Source organism: Rhinatrema bivittatum, chromosome 8 (assembly GCF_901001135.1).
Source record: "Rhinatrema bivittatum chromosome 8, aRhiBiv1.1, whole genome shotgun sequence".
NCBI lineage: Eukaryota > Metazoa > Chordata > Amphibia > Gymnophiona > Rhinatrematidae > Rhinatrema > Rhinatrema bivittatum.
Genome location: NC_042622.1, coordinates 248145057 through 248158961, shown reverse-complemented (window position 1 = coordinate 248158961; position 13905 = coordinate 248145057). Strand labels below are relative to the sequence as shown.

The following is a 13905-nucleotide window of genomic DNA, read 5'->3' as shown; positions in this document are numbered from 1 at the left end:
CCTTTTGAAAGTTTAGCACGAGAGCCTTGGATTTGCACACTGTTCCTTTTCCAGTCATTAAATCAAATTTGATCATATTATGATCACTATTGCCAAGCGGCCCCACCACGTTACCTCTCTCACCAAGTCCTGTGCTCCACTGAGAATTAGATCTAAAATTGCTCCCTCTCTCGTCGGTTCCTGAACCAATTGCTCCATAAAGCTATCATTTATTCCATCCAGGAACGTTATCTCTCTAGCGTGACCCGATGATACATTTACCCAGTCTATATTGGGGTAATTGAAGTCTCCCATTATTACTGCACTACCAATTTGGTTAGCTTCCCTAATTTCTCTTAGCATTTCACTGTCCATCTCACCATCTTGACCAGGTGGACGGTAGTATACCCCTATCACTGTAGTCTTCCCTGATACACAAGGGATTTCTACCCATAAATATTCAATTTTGTATTTAGTCTCATGCAGGATGTTTATCCTGTTGGACTCTATGCCATCCCGGACATAAAGCGCCACACCTCCTCCCGACTGCTCCTCTCTGTCATTGCGATATAATTTGTACCCCGGTATAGCACTGTCCCATTGGTTATCCTCTTTCCACCATGTCTCTGAGATGCCAATTAAGTCTATGTCATCATTTACTGCTATACATTCTAATTCTCCCATCTTACTTCTTAGACTTCTGGCATTAGCATACAAGACTTCTGGCATTAGCATACAAGACTTCTCTTTCTCCGTGCTGAGTATGTCAGAGAGGTCACTGCTGAGCACCAAGGAGTGTTGGGAAGACTGAAGAAAGGCACAAGGGTTTCTTCATCTTTTTAAAGTCCTCTTTTCTGTTCACAGGTTGAGAACCTGGAGCTGCGAGAGCTATGGAAAGGATTCATTTTGACAGTGGTTGAGGTACAGTTACTGTATAGTATTGTTGGCCAAGTCAAGATGAAATACTAAGGCTCAAAAGCAACACTGCCTCACTCACAGACCTGCCAACCTGCTTTCTAAATGATTCTAGTCTTCCCTATGCTTAAGACCATAAAAAGTGGAAGATCTGTGTTCTAATGGAATAGGCACGGCATTGCTGAGGGTATTGCCATGGAAGTCCATAGACTCAATTTCTGCCAACCTCTCTCCTCCTCTTCTAGGACTGCGGAATATGATTTCAGCCTATGCACCACACTTATGATTTATGTTACACTTCACTGAAGCTAATTCATCAAGATTTTTTAGTGAGCACATGTGCATATGCAGGAGTGCTCTGAAGCACTGATGGTGGGTGGTGAAAAGGTGGTATTGCTTTGGAGGAAGGGCTCTAACTACTGTCATTGTTGATGTAACACCTCTATTTCAGATAAATTTGCATATACTGAGTCTCCATGGTATGCAAATGTATCTCATGCATATTCATTGTTGATATTCTGAAAACCCAACTGATTGTGGGGTCCACAGGAACAGGTTTGGGAAGCTCTGCTTTATTTATTTATTTATATATTTTTGTAACTATTTATATTTATTTATTGTACTTTCCTATTCTTGCTCTTTCCATGGTGGTATTAATGTTTCTGCAGCTGAGGGTTCCCACTAATTTGACTTTGCTACCGGGCCACCTGTGCATGCTGGGGGAAGCTTTGGAGAAGGAGAAACAGCGACTGGCTGAGCTGAAGAGTAGCCAATATGATCGGGCCGATGATGAAGAAAAGCCTTCGTAAGTGCTGGATCCCACTCACCAAGGCTACCGTCTTGAGTCTCAGTCACACTTGCAAACGGCCTGGATTCCACTCCAGGCCACCATCCAAGTTTTGATCTCATTTACCAAGACAACTGTCCAAGACTCAATTCCATTCACCAGAGCCTCCGTCTGAGCCTGGATCCCATTTACCTGGGCCCATTACCCAAGCCTGCATCCAAGGCCACTGTCTGAGTCTGCACTCATGCACAAAAGTCTCAAAAATGAGACCTTTCATTTCAGCCACTCTGGTGCCATTGCAAATGGACATTTAAGTGAATGTGTGCATGTCTTCTAGTGCACGCTACCACATTGTACCTTTTAGTGAAAAATGAATCAGCAGTAGGGATGTGAATCGTTTTTTGACGATTTAAAATATCGTCCGATATTTTTTAAATCGTCAAAAATCGTTAGAGTGCGATACAATAGAAATTCCCCCGATTTATCGTGAAAAATCGTTAATCGGGTTTGTGTCCACTAACGGGAGTTATTTGGGGGGAGGGCGGGAAAACCGGCACACCAAAACAACCCCTAAACCCACCCCGACCCTTTAAAACCCCTAAACCCCCCCCCAAAATGTTTTAAAATCACCTGGTGGTCAAGTGGAAGCCCCGGGACCGATTGCCCGCTCTCGGGCCGTCGGCTGCCACTAATAAAAATGGCGCCGATGGCCCGATAAAAAAAAACCCCACCCCGACCATTTAAAACTGACCCCTTAGCCTCCCCCACCCTCCCGACCCCCCAAAAAATGTTTTAAAATTACCTGGTGGTCCAGTGGGGGCGCGGGGAGCAGGGTATGGGCAAAGGGCCATTGGCGCCATTTTTTTAGTGGCATTTTTTTAGTGGCAGCCGATGGCCCGAGAGCGGGAGATTGCTCCCTGCGCCCCCACTGGACCACCAGGTAATTTTAAAACGTTTTTGGGGGGTCGGGAGGGTGGGGGAGGCTAAGGGGTCAGTTTTAAAGAGTCGGGGTGGGTTTTTTGTTTATCGGATCGGGCGCAGCCGATAAACAAAAAAACAATCGGGCCGGACGATAAAAATTATAAAATTTGAATCGGAACCGGAACCGAACCCGGTTCCGATTCACATCTCTAATCAGCAGTGAGAGGGAAGGCGAGCCTCTTTGCCTCTGGATGGCTAACTCACATAGAACCTCTGGACGTTCTCCTTTCTCAGCCTAAAACTGAGCCCTCTAGCGGTGGATAGGGGTGGGGGGTGGTGGAGAGAGAACACAGGGATTCTCTGGAAGTGAAACATTTGGAGCTTGAGCATAGGTCTGCAGGATATGGGCAGAGAGAGGCTCTTATCCCACCAAAGTGGTGACGCGGTCTCTCCCCCCCCCCCCCCTTCCTTTCCTGGATCACCAGCTGTTTCTACAAAGTGTCACGGATGGAGGCCCAGGCTCTGCTAGAGAATAACCCGAGCTGCGGAAACCTCCTGATGCGTCCAGGATCAGACCAGACAAGCTTATCCATCTCCATATGCTACATCCATTGCAGGTAGGAGAAGAAAATTGGCATTTCACTCTTGAAGCTATGCATTTGTCCATCCTGTTAACCCTACTGAGACTAGGCATGTCCTTAACCCTTAGCAATGAGCAACTAAAAAACAGGCACTGTTGAAGCCCTCCACTGAAGATGGTTCTGCCAGTGTTCACCTGCATGTAGACTGCCTCAGAGTTTGACTGTCTTACTGGAAAGGATGCTTGTTCTGCTTTGAAAATGAATTTATTAATAACAGAATTCAGCTTGTGCCCCTCCATTGTTGGGGAGGAGTTACTTGACGACTCTGGATTTCACATCAGGGATGCCAACTGATTTCCATTTTTTCCAGGATAAGCTTATCCAGTCCTAGTTTTGCCCTCTTGCAGGCACAGAATTCGTTAACAATTTCCCTAAGACAGGTCGGAACTACAGGGCTTGTATTATTTAACCCCATGTATGCAATGGGGTTAAAAACAGGACTGGATCATTCTATAAACTTGGCACAAATGCATGGAAGCCCATTGCACTCAGAGGCTGGGAGTGTAAACTTGAATTTCTACTCGCTGGAATGTCACATCAGACCTTCTGAACCATGGGTTCTATGGAACACGCCTAGCCAGTCAAGTTTTCAGGAAATCCTCAATGAATATACATGAGATTTGCATTGTATGCAGATCTATCTTTTGATATTCATTATGGATATCTTGAAAATTTGATTGGTTAGGTGTGTCCCGAAGACTGGGTTGAGAACTCCTGCGTCTGGACAGCTGGCTCAGAAGTTAGTTGAGCTGGGTTGGCAAGTCCTCAGCTGTGTCTCTGTCAAATCCCTTTCCTTTCTGTTGCAGCCAACCTATTACGAAGCACTTCAAAGTGAAGCAGACCGAGAAGGAATACGTGCTGCAGGTGGACCCACCTGTGAGTATTTCCTAGACCCTTTCATTATCAGAAAACTGGATGCTGCTCTTTGGAGATCAGCAGACACACTTGGAACATTCCTACTGAAATCTCTCAGAAGCCAGGGCTGCTGCGGGAGAGGAGGGAGAGGGGTAGTTCTCCCGGAGCCTGACAATAGTAAGAGCCTAGCACAGGCCAAAGATGGAAACTTTTTTAAGCGTTTTAAGATCAGAGATTGGGTCTGAATAGTTTTGCTTCCCTTTCTTGCCCCCACTGGGTCCCAAACAGCTCCTGGTGGCCATCCTAATAGATATTCAGTCAGCTCGCATAACTAGCCTTCCAGAGACATGAAGAGAACTGTGTTGAGATTCGGACAAGCTAGAACTGACCAAGAGTTCCAATGACTATCTGTTTCTGTCCCTCCCACTGCTTCTCTCCTGAATTCTGTCTTGCTGCACACACTCAAGCATGCCTGCCTCTTTCTTAGTAGACACAAATGAAAACTGCTTAACCTTTGGCCTTAGGTTGTTTTCTCCATTTATATTGTTTAATTTTCTGCTCTGTCTTGTTCTTCAACCCTATGCCCTGGTGCTTGTTTTTGACTGACTCTTCTCGCCTGCCGTTGTTTCTCTAGGCTCTATTTAACACCTTTTTTTTTTTTTATCCCTTTTCTAGGTGTGCTTCTTTTCACTTACAGATATCGTGGACTATTTTGTGATGAGCACTAAGTACAAACTAACTCCTTTTGTATGGAACACAGACTATGAAGACCGGCTGGGTAAGTATGAGGTGTGAGCTTAGGTGTGTGAGTGTGGAGCAGTGAGCATGGCTCAGTGTATTTGTGTTTGTACGGACAGGAGTGAGCACAGAAATGTGGGGGAATAAGTGCATAAATAGCTGTGACCATGTGGATAGGTGTGTGGGGTGTGTGTTGTTCAGGATGCAACACAGTGAGACGATTTCAAGCAGGCCTCCAGTCTGGAGGGGGAACTCTGCCCATCAACTGGAAGCTAATCCCAGTAGCTCATCTTCCTTCCTGCAAGGATTTGAGCAGATGGTTGGAACTCCAGAGTCACTAACCATGAGGTACCAGTTTCCCCAGATGGGTCTGGGGTTTTGAAACTGACCAAATTGTCCTCCATACAATTTGTCAGCCAGCATAGTAATACAAGCCTAAGATATGACCTTCCTGTGATTTGCCTGGGACTGAATAGCCAACTCGAGGCCTAACCCACCTCCTAGAGCAAAAGTGCACAAATATGTGCATTATGCAGTGTGAGCACTGCTTTGTGTTGATCACTGTGCCCAAGTTTATGGATATCCTGAAAATCATGCCTATGTTTAGCTCTTGAGAACCAGAATTGGCCACCCCTAGTTTATTCATTCATGGCAGCAAATGTAAGAACTGTTGATATTGTTTATTTCCTTGCCCTTTCAAAGACCATGTGTCACCAATTCTGTGTCAGCTGCACTGGCTTCCTGTTATATAGAGGATAAGGTTTAAGGCCCTTTTGGGTATCTGAAAGATTCCTTTCATGTACATGTGCCTGCATGATCTTTGCATTCTAAGAGTGACAATCTCTTAGTTTATTTATTTATTATTTTTATATACCGATGTTCCTGTATAATATACATATCACACCGGTTTACAAGGAAATAGAACTGTTGCCTCGCAGGCGGCTTACATTAAAACAAATAAGAGCTTAGGGGGAACTTACAAAGAACAATCATTTCTAATTAAGTAACAAACAGAGAACTAATCTGAAAACCTATGTACAGAAGGAGATCTATGTTCTTCTGGCCCTTAGCTCTCCTGGAATGCTTGGGCGAAAAGCCAAGTCTTTAGCTTCTTTTTGAATTCCATATGGCACGATTCAAGGCGAAGGTCTGGAGGGAGCGAATTCCAGAGTGTGGGGCCCACTGTAGAAAGTGCACGTTTCCTCAGGGAGGTTTTTGCTGGCTGGGTGCGTAGCATGTTCTTGTAGGCGCTTCTAGTCGGTCTTTTGGAGGAGTGCAGCTGGAGTTGAAAGGTTAGGTTGAGAGGTGCAATGTTGTGTAGGGCCTTGTGTGTCATCATAAGGGTTTTAAAGTGAATCCTGTGTTTGATCGGTAGCCAATGAAGGTGCTGGAGGATGTGTCATTTAAGGCAACATGGATGCAAGTGACGCAGAAGCAGGCCTTTTCAGTGATAGATTTATCCCTGTGGAGTGCCTTGGCCTGGGAGCTTCATCTAATTTATGACTACGTGCTCTTTCGGAAAAAGCTCAAAGCTCATTTATTCCCTGTACATACCCGGATCAGTCCAGACCATGGGTTATATCCCCATTCCAACAGATGGAGACAGAAGAAAAACTTGTGAGGCACTCGGAATACCCATGAGCACCTTCTGCGTCCCATCAGTATTCTTCTGTCTCCAGCAGATGAAGGCTGTTTGAACCTGCGGTTCCCACTTAAATTTTCAAATCTTTAAGGAAAGTTTGTAGAATAATTGTTATTTCTTCCCTTTCCTCTCACAGTGCATGTTTTCTTTGAATGGATCTAGTTTAAAAAAAAGAAAGTTTGTGTTTGAGTCTGTCAGGAAACTGATAGGAGGCTCTTAAGCTTGCCTGCCTTACAGCTTGCATGTGTTGCTGCCTTGAAAATAAGCTTGTATTATTTCTAAGGTAGGTTTTGTTTTCTTTTAAGGTTTTTTTCTTCGTTCCTGGCCCTAGGGGTGTAAGCTGGTGGTCCAGCCATTCCCCCTACCCTAAGGCTGACTGACCTGAGAGGCACCATTCCTCGGGGTTCTGGGAGCTGAGAGGCGCCATTCCTCAGCCCTATTTAAAAAAAAGAAAAGAAAAGAAAGAAAGCGAGTAGGGCCGTTGCGGTCGTCCGCAGAAAAGTTTTTGGCTCCATTTCATTTGGCGGCTGCCAGGAGCACTTTCGAGAGCAGTTTTTCTTTTTTTGTCAGCGCCTCAGCTGTTTCCCTTCCCCCATGCCGCGAGGGACGCGGCATGGGGGAAGGGAAACAGGGAGGCATTTGCACCAAATGCCTCCCTGGTGGGGTGGGCTCTTCGAGGGCAGACAGCAGACCGAGCAGTCATTTTTCAGCCCGTCTTTCTCCTGGGAGGTTGGCCCCGTTCCCATCGAGTGCGGGAACGGTGGCCATTTTGAATTCAGATGCGTCTGTGTCAGCGCATCTGCAGGGCAGCCCGGATGGCGATTTTGCCTCCGCCCGTTTTGACTCCAGTGGACCCCCCCGGGGACCCCTCAACTTTCGGGACAACTCCAGGGATTAGCTCTTTTGTTCCCCTAGATGGGGCCCATCCCCCACTGGCTTTTTCGGCTGATTTTATTTTATTAATGCATAATGCTTACCTGGCCCACATGTTTCAGCAGGACAGCATTCCTTCTGGGCCCTCCCCCCCTAAGGTAACCAGATTGGAGGGTGCCCAGGATGTTTCGTGGACTCCCTCAGGTTCTACTCGGGCTCGAGTAGTTCCCATTCCCAACTTACCAGACCCAGCTCCGGTCGACCCGGATCCGGACCAAGATGGTGCTGCGGACCCGGATGGAGTTTTCTCCAGTATGCACATGGAGGGGGATGATCCCAGAGTCTTGCGGCTTTTTAAAAGGGATGAGCTTGAACCGCTTATTTCCCATGTACTTTCTGAATTAGATATAGATGTGCCTCAGGACCCCTCAGGCTTGAATACGGGGGCGTCAAAAGGTGATCCTGTGTTAGCGGGACTGCATCCTCCTGCAAAAACTTTTCCTTTTCATCCCATGCTGCTGCAGCTGCTCTCCAGGGAATGGGATTCTCCTGACTCGAGCCTCCGAGTAGGCCGAGCTATGGATAAGTTAAATCCTCTCCCGAAGGAATTCTTAGAACTTCTTAAAGTCCCAAAAGTAGACACTTCGGTGTCGGCGGACACTAAGAGGACCACCATCCCAGTGACAGGGGGGACAGCTTTGCATGGCCTGCAGGATCGAAAACTGTAAGTATATCTCAAGAGGATCTTTGAGGTGTCAGCATTGGGTGTCAGAGCAGTGGTCTGCAGCTCTCTAATGCAAAGAGCAGGTCTGAGATGGGTACAGCAGTTGCTCGGTACCCAGGAGTTGCCACCTGGAGAAGTGCAGCAAGCAGAACACCTGGAGGCGGTGATTGCTTATTTGGCGGATGCGCTTTATCATCTCTTGAGGGTCCTGGCCATGTCGATGGAGTCGGCAGTCTCGGCCAGACGTCTCCTTTGGCTCCGCAATTGGTCAGCAGACTCTTCTTCCAAGGCACAGCTGGGCTCTCTCCCCTTTAAGGGTAAATTGTTGTTTGGAGCAGATTATCAAATCTCTTGGGGAGAATAAAGTACACAAGCATCCAGAAGACCGTCCGAGGAATTTTCGAACATTCAATTCTTCTAGGGCCCGATTCAGAGGACAAATGCATTTTTCACAGTCAAGACCTGTTTCTCAACATCCTCCCTCTACCAGGTCTCAATCTTGGTCTCATTCCTTTCGTGGCCGCAGATCCCCTCGAGAGGGCTTGCCACAAGGATCCGCTTCCAAGTCAACCCAATGAAGGGTCGCCGGCCCACTCCTTGCCGCCCAGAATTGGGGGATGACTCTCCCTGTTTTACGAGTGGGTCAAAATCACGTTGGATCAGTGGGTCCTGGATATTCTAAAGCACGGTTACGTCTTAGAGTTTGCTCGATCCTTAAGGGACAGGTTCCTGTTCTCCCCCTGCAGTCCATTGTGGAAACAACTAATAGTGCATCAGACGCTGAACAGGCTACTCTACCTTGGAGCCATTCTCCCAGTGCCGGTGAGGGAGCAAGGCAAAGGCCACTATTCCATCTACTTCGTGGTTCCCAAAAAGGACAATGCCTTCAGACCCATATTGGATCTCAAGACAGTAAATTGGGCCCTAAAGGTTCCACATTTTCGGATGGAAACTCTATGTTCAGTGATAGCGGCGGTCCGCAGTGGGGAATTCCTGGCGTCCTTAGATCTTACGGAGGCTTATCTCCATATTCCCATCCACAAGGCTCATCAGAGATTTCTCCGGTTCAAGATTCTGGGTCAGCAATGCCAGTTTCAGGCCCTGCCCTTCGGTCTGGCAACCGTTCCCCGCACCTTCACCAAGGTAATGGTATTGGTGGCAGCAGCTCTACGGAAGGAGGGTGTTCTAGGTCATCCCTACCTGGACGACTGGCTCGTTCGGGCGAAGTCCCAGGATCTTTGCAAGCAGTCGGGCGACAAGGTGTTGCATCTCCTGAACTCTCTCGGATGGGTGTTCAATTTTGCTAAGAGCAGTCTTACGCCGTCGCAAACACTGAATTTCTTGGAAGCTCTTTTCAACACCAGTGTGGGCAAGATTTTCTTGCATCAACACCGGGCGTTCAATCTCATTTCAGAGATTCAATGTTTCCAGAGTCTGACACTTCCCACGGCGTGGGATTATCTTCAAGTACTGGGCTCCATGGCCTCCATCATAGATTTGGTATCCTGGGCTTTTGCGCATATGCGACCTTTGCAGAGGGCATTGCTCTCTCGCTGGAAGCCGGTGTCTCAGGAATTCCAAGCTCCCTTACCACTTCCGGATCTGGTCAAGAACAGCCTGGGCTGGTGGCTCAGTCTAGATCATTTGCTCAGTGGTGTAGACTTGGAAGTCCCCCAGTGGGTGGTTGTCACCATGGATGCCAGTCTCTCTGGCTGGGGGGTGGTGTATCAATCTCAGGCGGCACATGGCCACTGGTCATCGATGCAGGCGAAATAGCCAATCAATCGCCTAGAGACCCGAGCAGTCTGGCTTGCCCTGAAACGATTTCTCCCTTTGGTGCGCGACATGTCTGTGCGGATCCTCTCAGACAATGCTACGATGGTGGCATACATCAATCGGCAAGGGGGAACGAAGAGTCGATACATCTCTCGGGAGACAGACAAACTCATGATATGGGCGGAGCGTCACCTCATGCGTCTGGCGGCTTCTCACTTAGCGGGAGTAGACAATGTTCAAGCGGATTTCTTAAGCCGGCAGATGTTGGATCCCGGAGAGTGGGAGCTATCCGAAGAAGCAATGTCTCTTCTGGTCGGGAGGTGGGAGTCCCCTCACCTCGACTTGATGGCTACTCTAAGGAATGCAAAGGCATCCTGCTTTTTCAGTCGCAGACGGGAACATGGGGCGGAAGGGCCAGATGCTCTGGTACTGCCCTGGCCTCACGACGTTCTGCTTTACGTGTTTCCCCCATAGCCTCTGGTGGAGAAGGTTCTACGGAGAATAGAAGTTCACCACAGAGCAGTGATTCTGTTGGTGCCAGTGTGGCCAAGAAGGCCGTAGTTTGCAGATCTGGTGAATCTAGCGGTGGACGGTCAAATTCGTCTGGGATATCTTCCTCGACTCCTTCGTCAGGGTCCCGTATTTTTCGTTCAGGCAGATCGCTTCTGTCTTGCGGCCTGGCTTTTGAGAGGAGAAGGCTGAGAAAAAGAGGCTATCCAGAGGAAGTCATTTCCACGCTTTTGCAGGCCAGGAAGACTTCCATCTCCATTTCTTATGTACGAATATGGAAGGTTTTTGATTCCTGGTGAGTCTCCAGGGGAATTGCTCCTCGTCGTGCGTCTGTGGCTCAGATTCTCTCTTTCCTGCAGAGCGGACTCGGCAAGGGTTTGGCTTACAATTCTCTTTGGGTTCAGGTAGCGGCCCTTGGTTCGCTCATTGGGCATTTGGATGGAACACCTCTAGCATCACATCCAGACATTGTCCACTTTTTGAAAGGTGTCAAACACCTGAGACCTCCGGCCTGTGCCCTGTGTCCTTCGTGGAATTTGAATTTGGTACTATGGGCTTTGAGTGGTCCACCTTTTGAGCTGAAGCATTCTACGCTCAAGGATTTAACTCTGAAGACTGTGTTTCTCGTGTCCATCTCTTCAGCTCGCAGAATATCGGAACTGCAAGCTTTGTCTTGTAGGGAACCCTATCTGCGCTTCACGGATTTGGGTGTCACCCTGGCCACAGTGCCATCTTTCCTCCCGAAGGTGGTATCTTCGTTTCATCTCAATCAGTCGGTGGAGCTTCCAGCCTTCCAAAGGAGGACTCCAGAAACTGCGGCGGCTCGATGTTAAGCGAGTGCTCCTTCGTCACCTGGAGGTCACTAACGATTTCCATCTTTCAGACCATCTGTTTGTTCTCTGGCGTGGCCCCAAGAAAGGTCAACAGGCCTCTAAGACTACTATTGCTCACTGGTTGAAGGAAGCCATTGTTGCCTCGTATATCGGATCTGGTAAGCCCCCCTCCGGATGGTATTAAAGCGCATTCTCTCCGTTCTCAGGCGACTTCTTGGGCAGAAAGTCAGTTGGTACCTCCTCAAGAAATTTGCAGAGCGGCTACATGCAAGGATCTACATACCTTTGCGTGTCATTATCGTCTTAATCTAAGACCTCCGGGGTTGGGTTCGTTTGGCGACCAGGTCATTCGAGCAGGGCTATCGAGGGCCCACCCTATGTGGGGATGTTTTGGTACATCCCATGGTCTGGACTGATCCGGGTACGTACAGGGAAAAGAAAATTATTCCTTACCTGCTAATTTTCGTTCCTGTAGTACCATGGATCAGTCCAGATGCACACCCACACTTTTCGATAGCACATTTCTGTGCAATATCTTGTTTTTCCTCAGCACAGTTAGCCTGTTCTTTGGCGGTATATTCAGGTTGCAAGATTTTTCTCGAAGGCTTCGAGATTTTGCATTTGCAAGTTTTGGGGCTACAGACACTATATGCCTTAACGGCAACCTGTATATAGTTCCCTATTTGGTTGGGAGTTTTTTGCTTGATCCATTCATCAGTTAGTTCTGATTTTTTTGTTCTGCTTTGATATTGTTAATACTGATGGGATGCAGAGGGTGCTCATGGGTAATTCAGAGCACCTCACAAGTTTTTCTTCTGTCTCCATCTGCTGGAATGGGGATATAACCCATAGTCTGGACTGATCCGAGGTACTACAGGAACGAAAATTAGCAGGTAAGGAATCATTTTCTTTTTCTACTAACTTTCACTGCCATTATGTGTGCATGTAATTTAGCATTGTATTGTGTGATGTTTCATCTTTGAGTGATAGCAAAATGTAAATGTATCAACAGCTAGCAGCCTGGATTGGTGGGATACAAGTCCAATAAAGGAAAATTAGTTCTTACCTGTTAATTTTCATTTCTGTAGTACCATGGATCAGTCCAGACCATGGGTTGAGCCTCCTGTCCAGCAGATGGAGACAGACCAAAACTGAAAGGGTATCCTATATCAGGACAGAGCCTACCCTGTAGCCCTTCAGTGTTACCATTGTCAAAGCAGATAAGCATAAAGATAACCAGTAAAAGATCAAGCAAGTAATGAGAGAACTCAGAAAAACCTAACAATTGAAAACATTGAATGGACTCTGTATATGATCGCTCTTGCATAAATATCCATTGTCATCAAAACAGATGCTTCCGGTGCCTTTAAGGAGAATCACAGATGAAAAAAAAGCTTCGAGTGGATGGCAGAAAAAGTACAGGGAAGGGTGACTGGACTGATCCGTGGTACTACAGGAACGAAAATTAACAGGTAAGAACTAATTTTCCTTTCCCTGTACGTACCCGGATCAGTCCAGATGTACCAAAGCTTCCCTACACCAGGTGGGACCGAGATAGTCCCGCTCGAAGAACCTGCTGACCGAAGGAACCAAACACTGGCGCCTGTACATCAAGGCGGTAATGTTGAGCAAAGGTATGCATGGATTTCCACGTAGCGGCCCTGCATATTTCCTGCAGAGAGACCGACTGACTCTCTGCCCAAGAAGTAGCCTGAGAACGCAAGGAATGAGCCTTTAGGCCCTCCGGAACCGCTCGGCCTTGGCAGATATAGGCCGACGAGTTCGCCTCCTTCAACCACTGAGCGATCGTAGACTTAGAAGCTTGTTTGCCCCTATTTGGACCACTCCATTGGACAAAAAGATGATTTGAAACCCGTAAGTCATTGGTAACCTGAAGACAATGCAGTAAAATGTGTTTTACATCAAGGTGGCGAAGATCACCCCCAACCGTACTCACTATATCTTCAGGAGAGAAGGCGGGAAGCTCCACCGACTGATTGACATGGAAGGAAGAGACAATCTTCGGTAAGAAATAAGGTACAGTTTTGAGAGAAACGCCTGAATCAGAAAACTGCAGGAAGGGCTTCTCTACAGGACAACGTTTGAATCTCCAACACCCTTCTAGCGGAGCAGATAGAAACCAGGAAAACTGTCTTAAGTGTCAGATCCTTAGGAGTAGACTGACAGAGAGGTTCGAAAGGTGCCTCACAGAGCACCCGAAGAACTAAATTAAGACTCCACGAAGGACAAGTGGGGCGGATAGGCGGATTCAAATGCTTGGCGCCCTTGAGGAAACAGACAACATCCGGATGAGACGCAACTGCATAACCATCAATACTGCCTAAGACAGACCCAAGAGTGGACACCTGTACCCAAAGCGAACCGAATGATAGGCCCTTGGAGAGGCCTCTCTGAAGAAAGAAAGAACCAGGGATACCGGGGCAGAATGCGCCGACACACCCGATTCTGCACAGACGGTTTCAAAAACCTTCCAAACCCGGACATAGGCAAGCGAAGTAGAAGTCTTGCGGGCACGCAGTAAAGTGGATATAACTTAAGAACATAAGAACATGCTATACTGGGTCAGACCAAGGGTCCATCAAGCCCAGCATCCTGTTTCCAACAGTGGCCAATCCAGGCCATAAGAACCTGGCAAGTACCCAAAAACTAAGTCTATTCCATGTTACCATTGCTAATGGCAGTGGCTATTC

At 47.5% G+C, this 13905-nt stretch overlaps 1 protein-coding gene across 6 annotated transcripts in view; it reads left to right on the top strand.

The window, feature by feature from the left end:
- STAP2 (signal transducing adaptor family member 2) overlaps window positions 1-13905 on the top strand; it is an 80930-nt gene that overhangs the window by 46164 nt on the left and 20861 nt on the right. For 4 of the 6 annotated variants that reach the window (XM_029614510.1, XM_029614512.1, XM_029614509.1 and 1 more), the window contains 5 exons: window positions 844-900; window positions 1563-1699; window positions 3088-3219; window positions 4050-4119; window positions 4774-4876. In XM_029614510.1, coding sequence (XP_029470370.1) covers window positions 844-900; window positions 1563-1699; window positions 3088-3219; window positions 4050-4119; window positions 4774-4876 — 499 coding nt within the window. The remainder of the gene's footprint in view (window positions 1-843; window positions 901-1562; window positions 1700-3087; window positions 3220-4049; window positions 4120-4773; window positions 4877-13905) is intronic. The other 2 variants (XM_029614511.1, XM_029614508.1) reach the window with 1 other exon arrangement.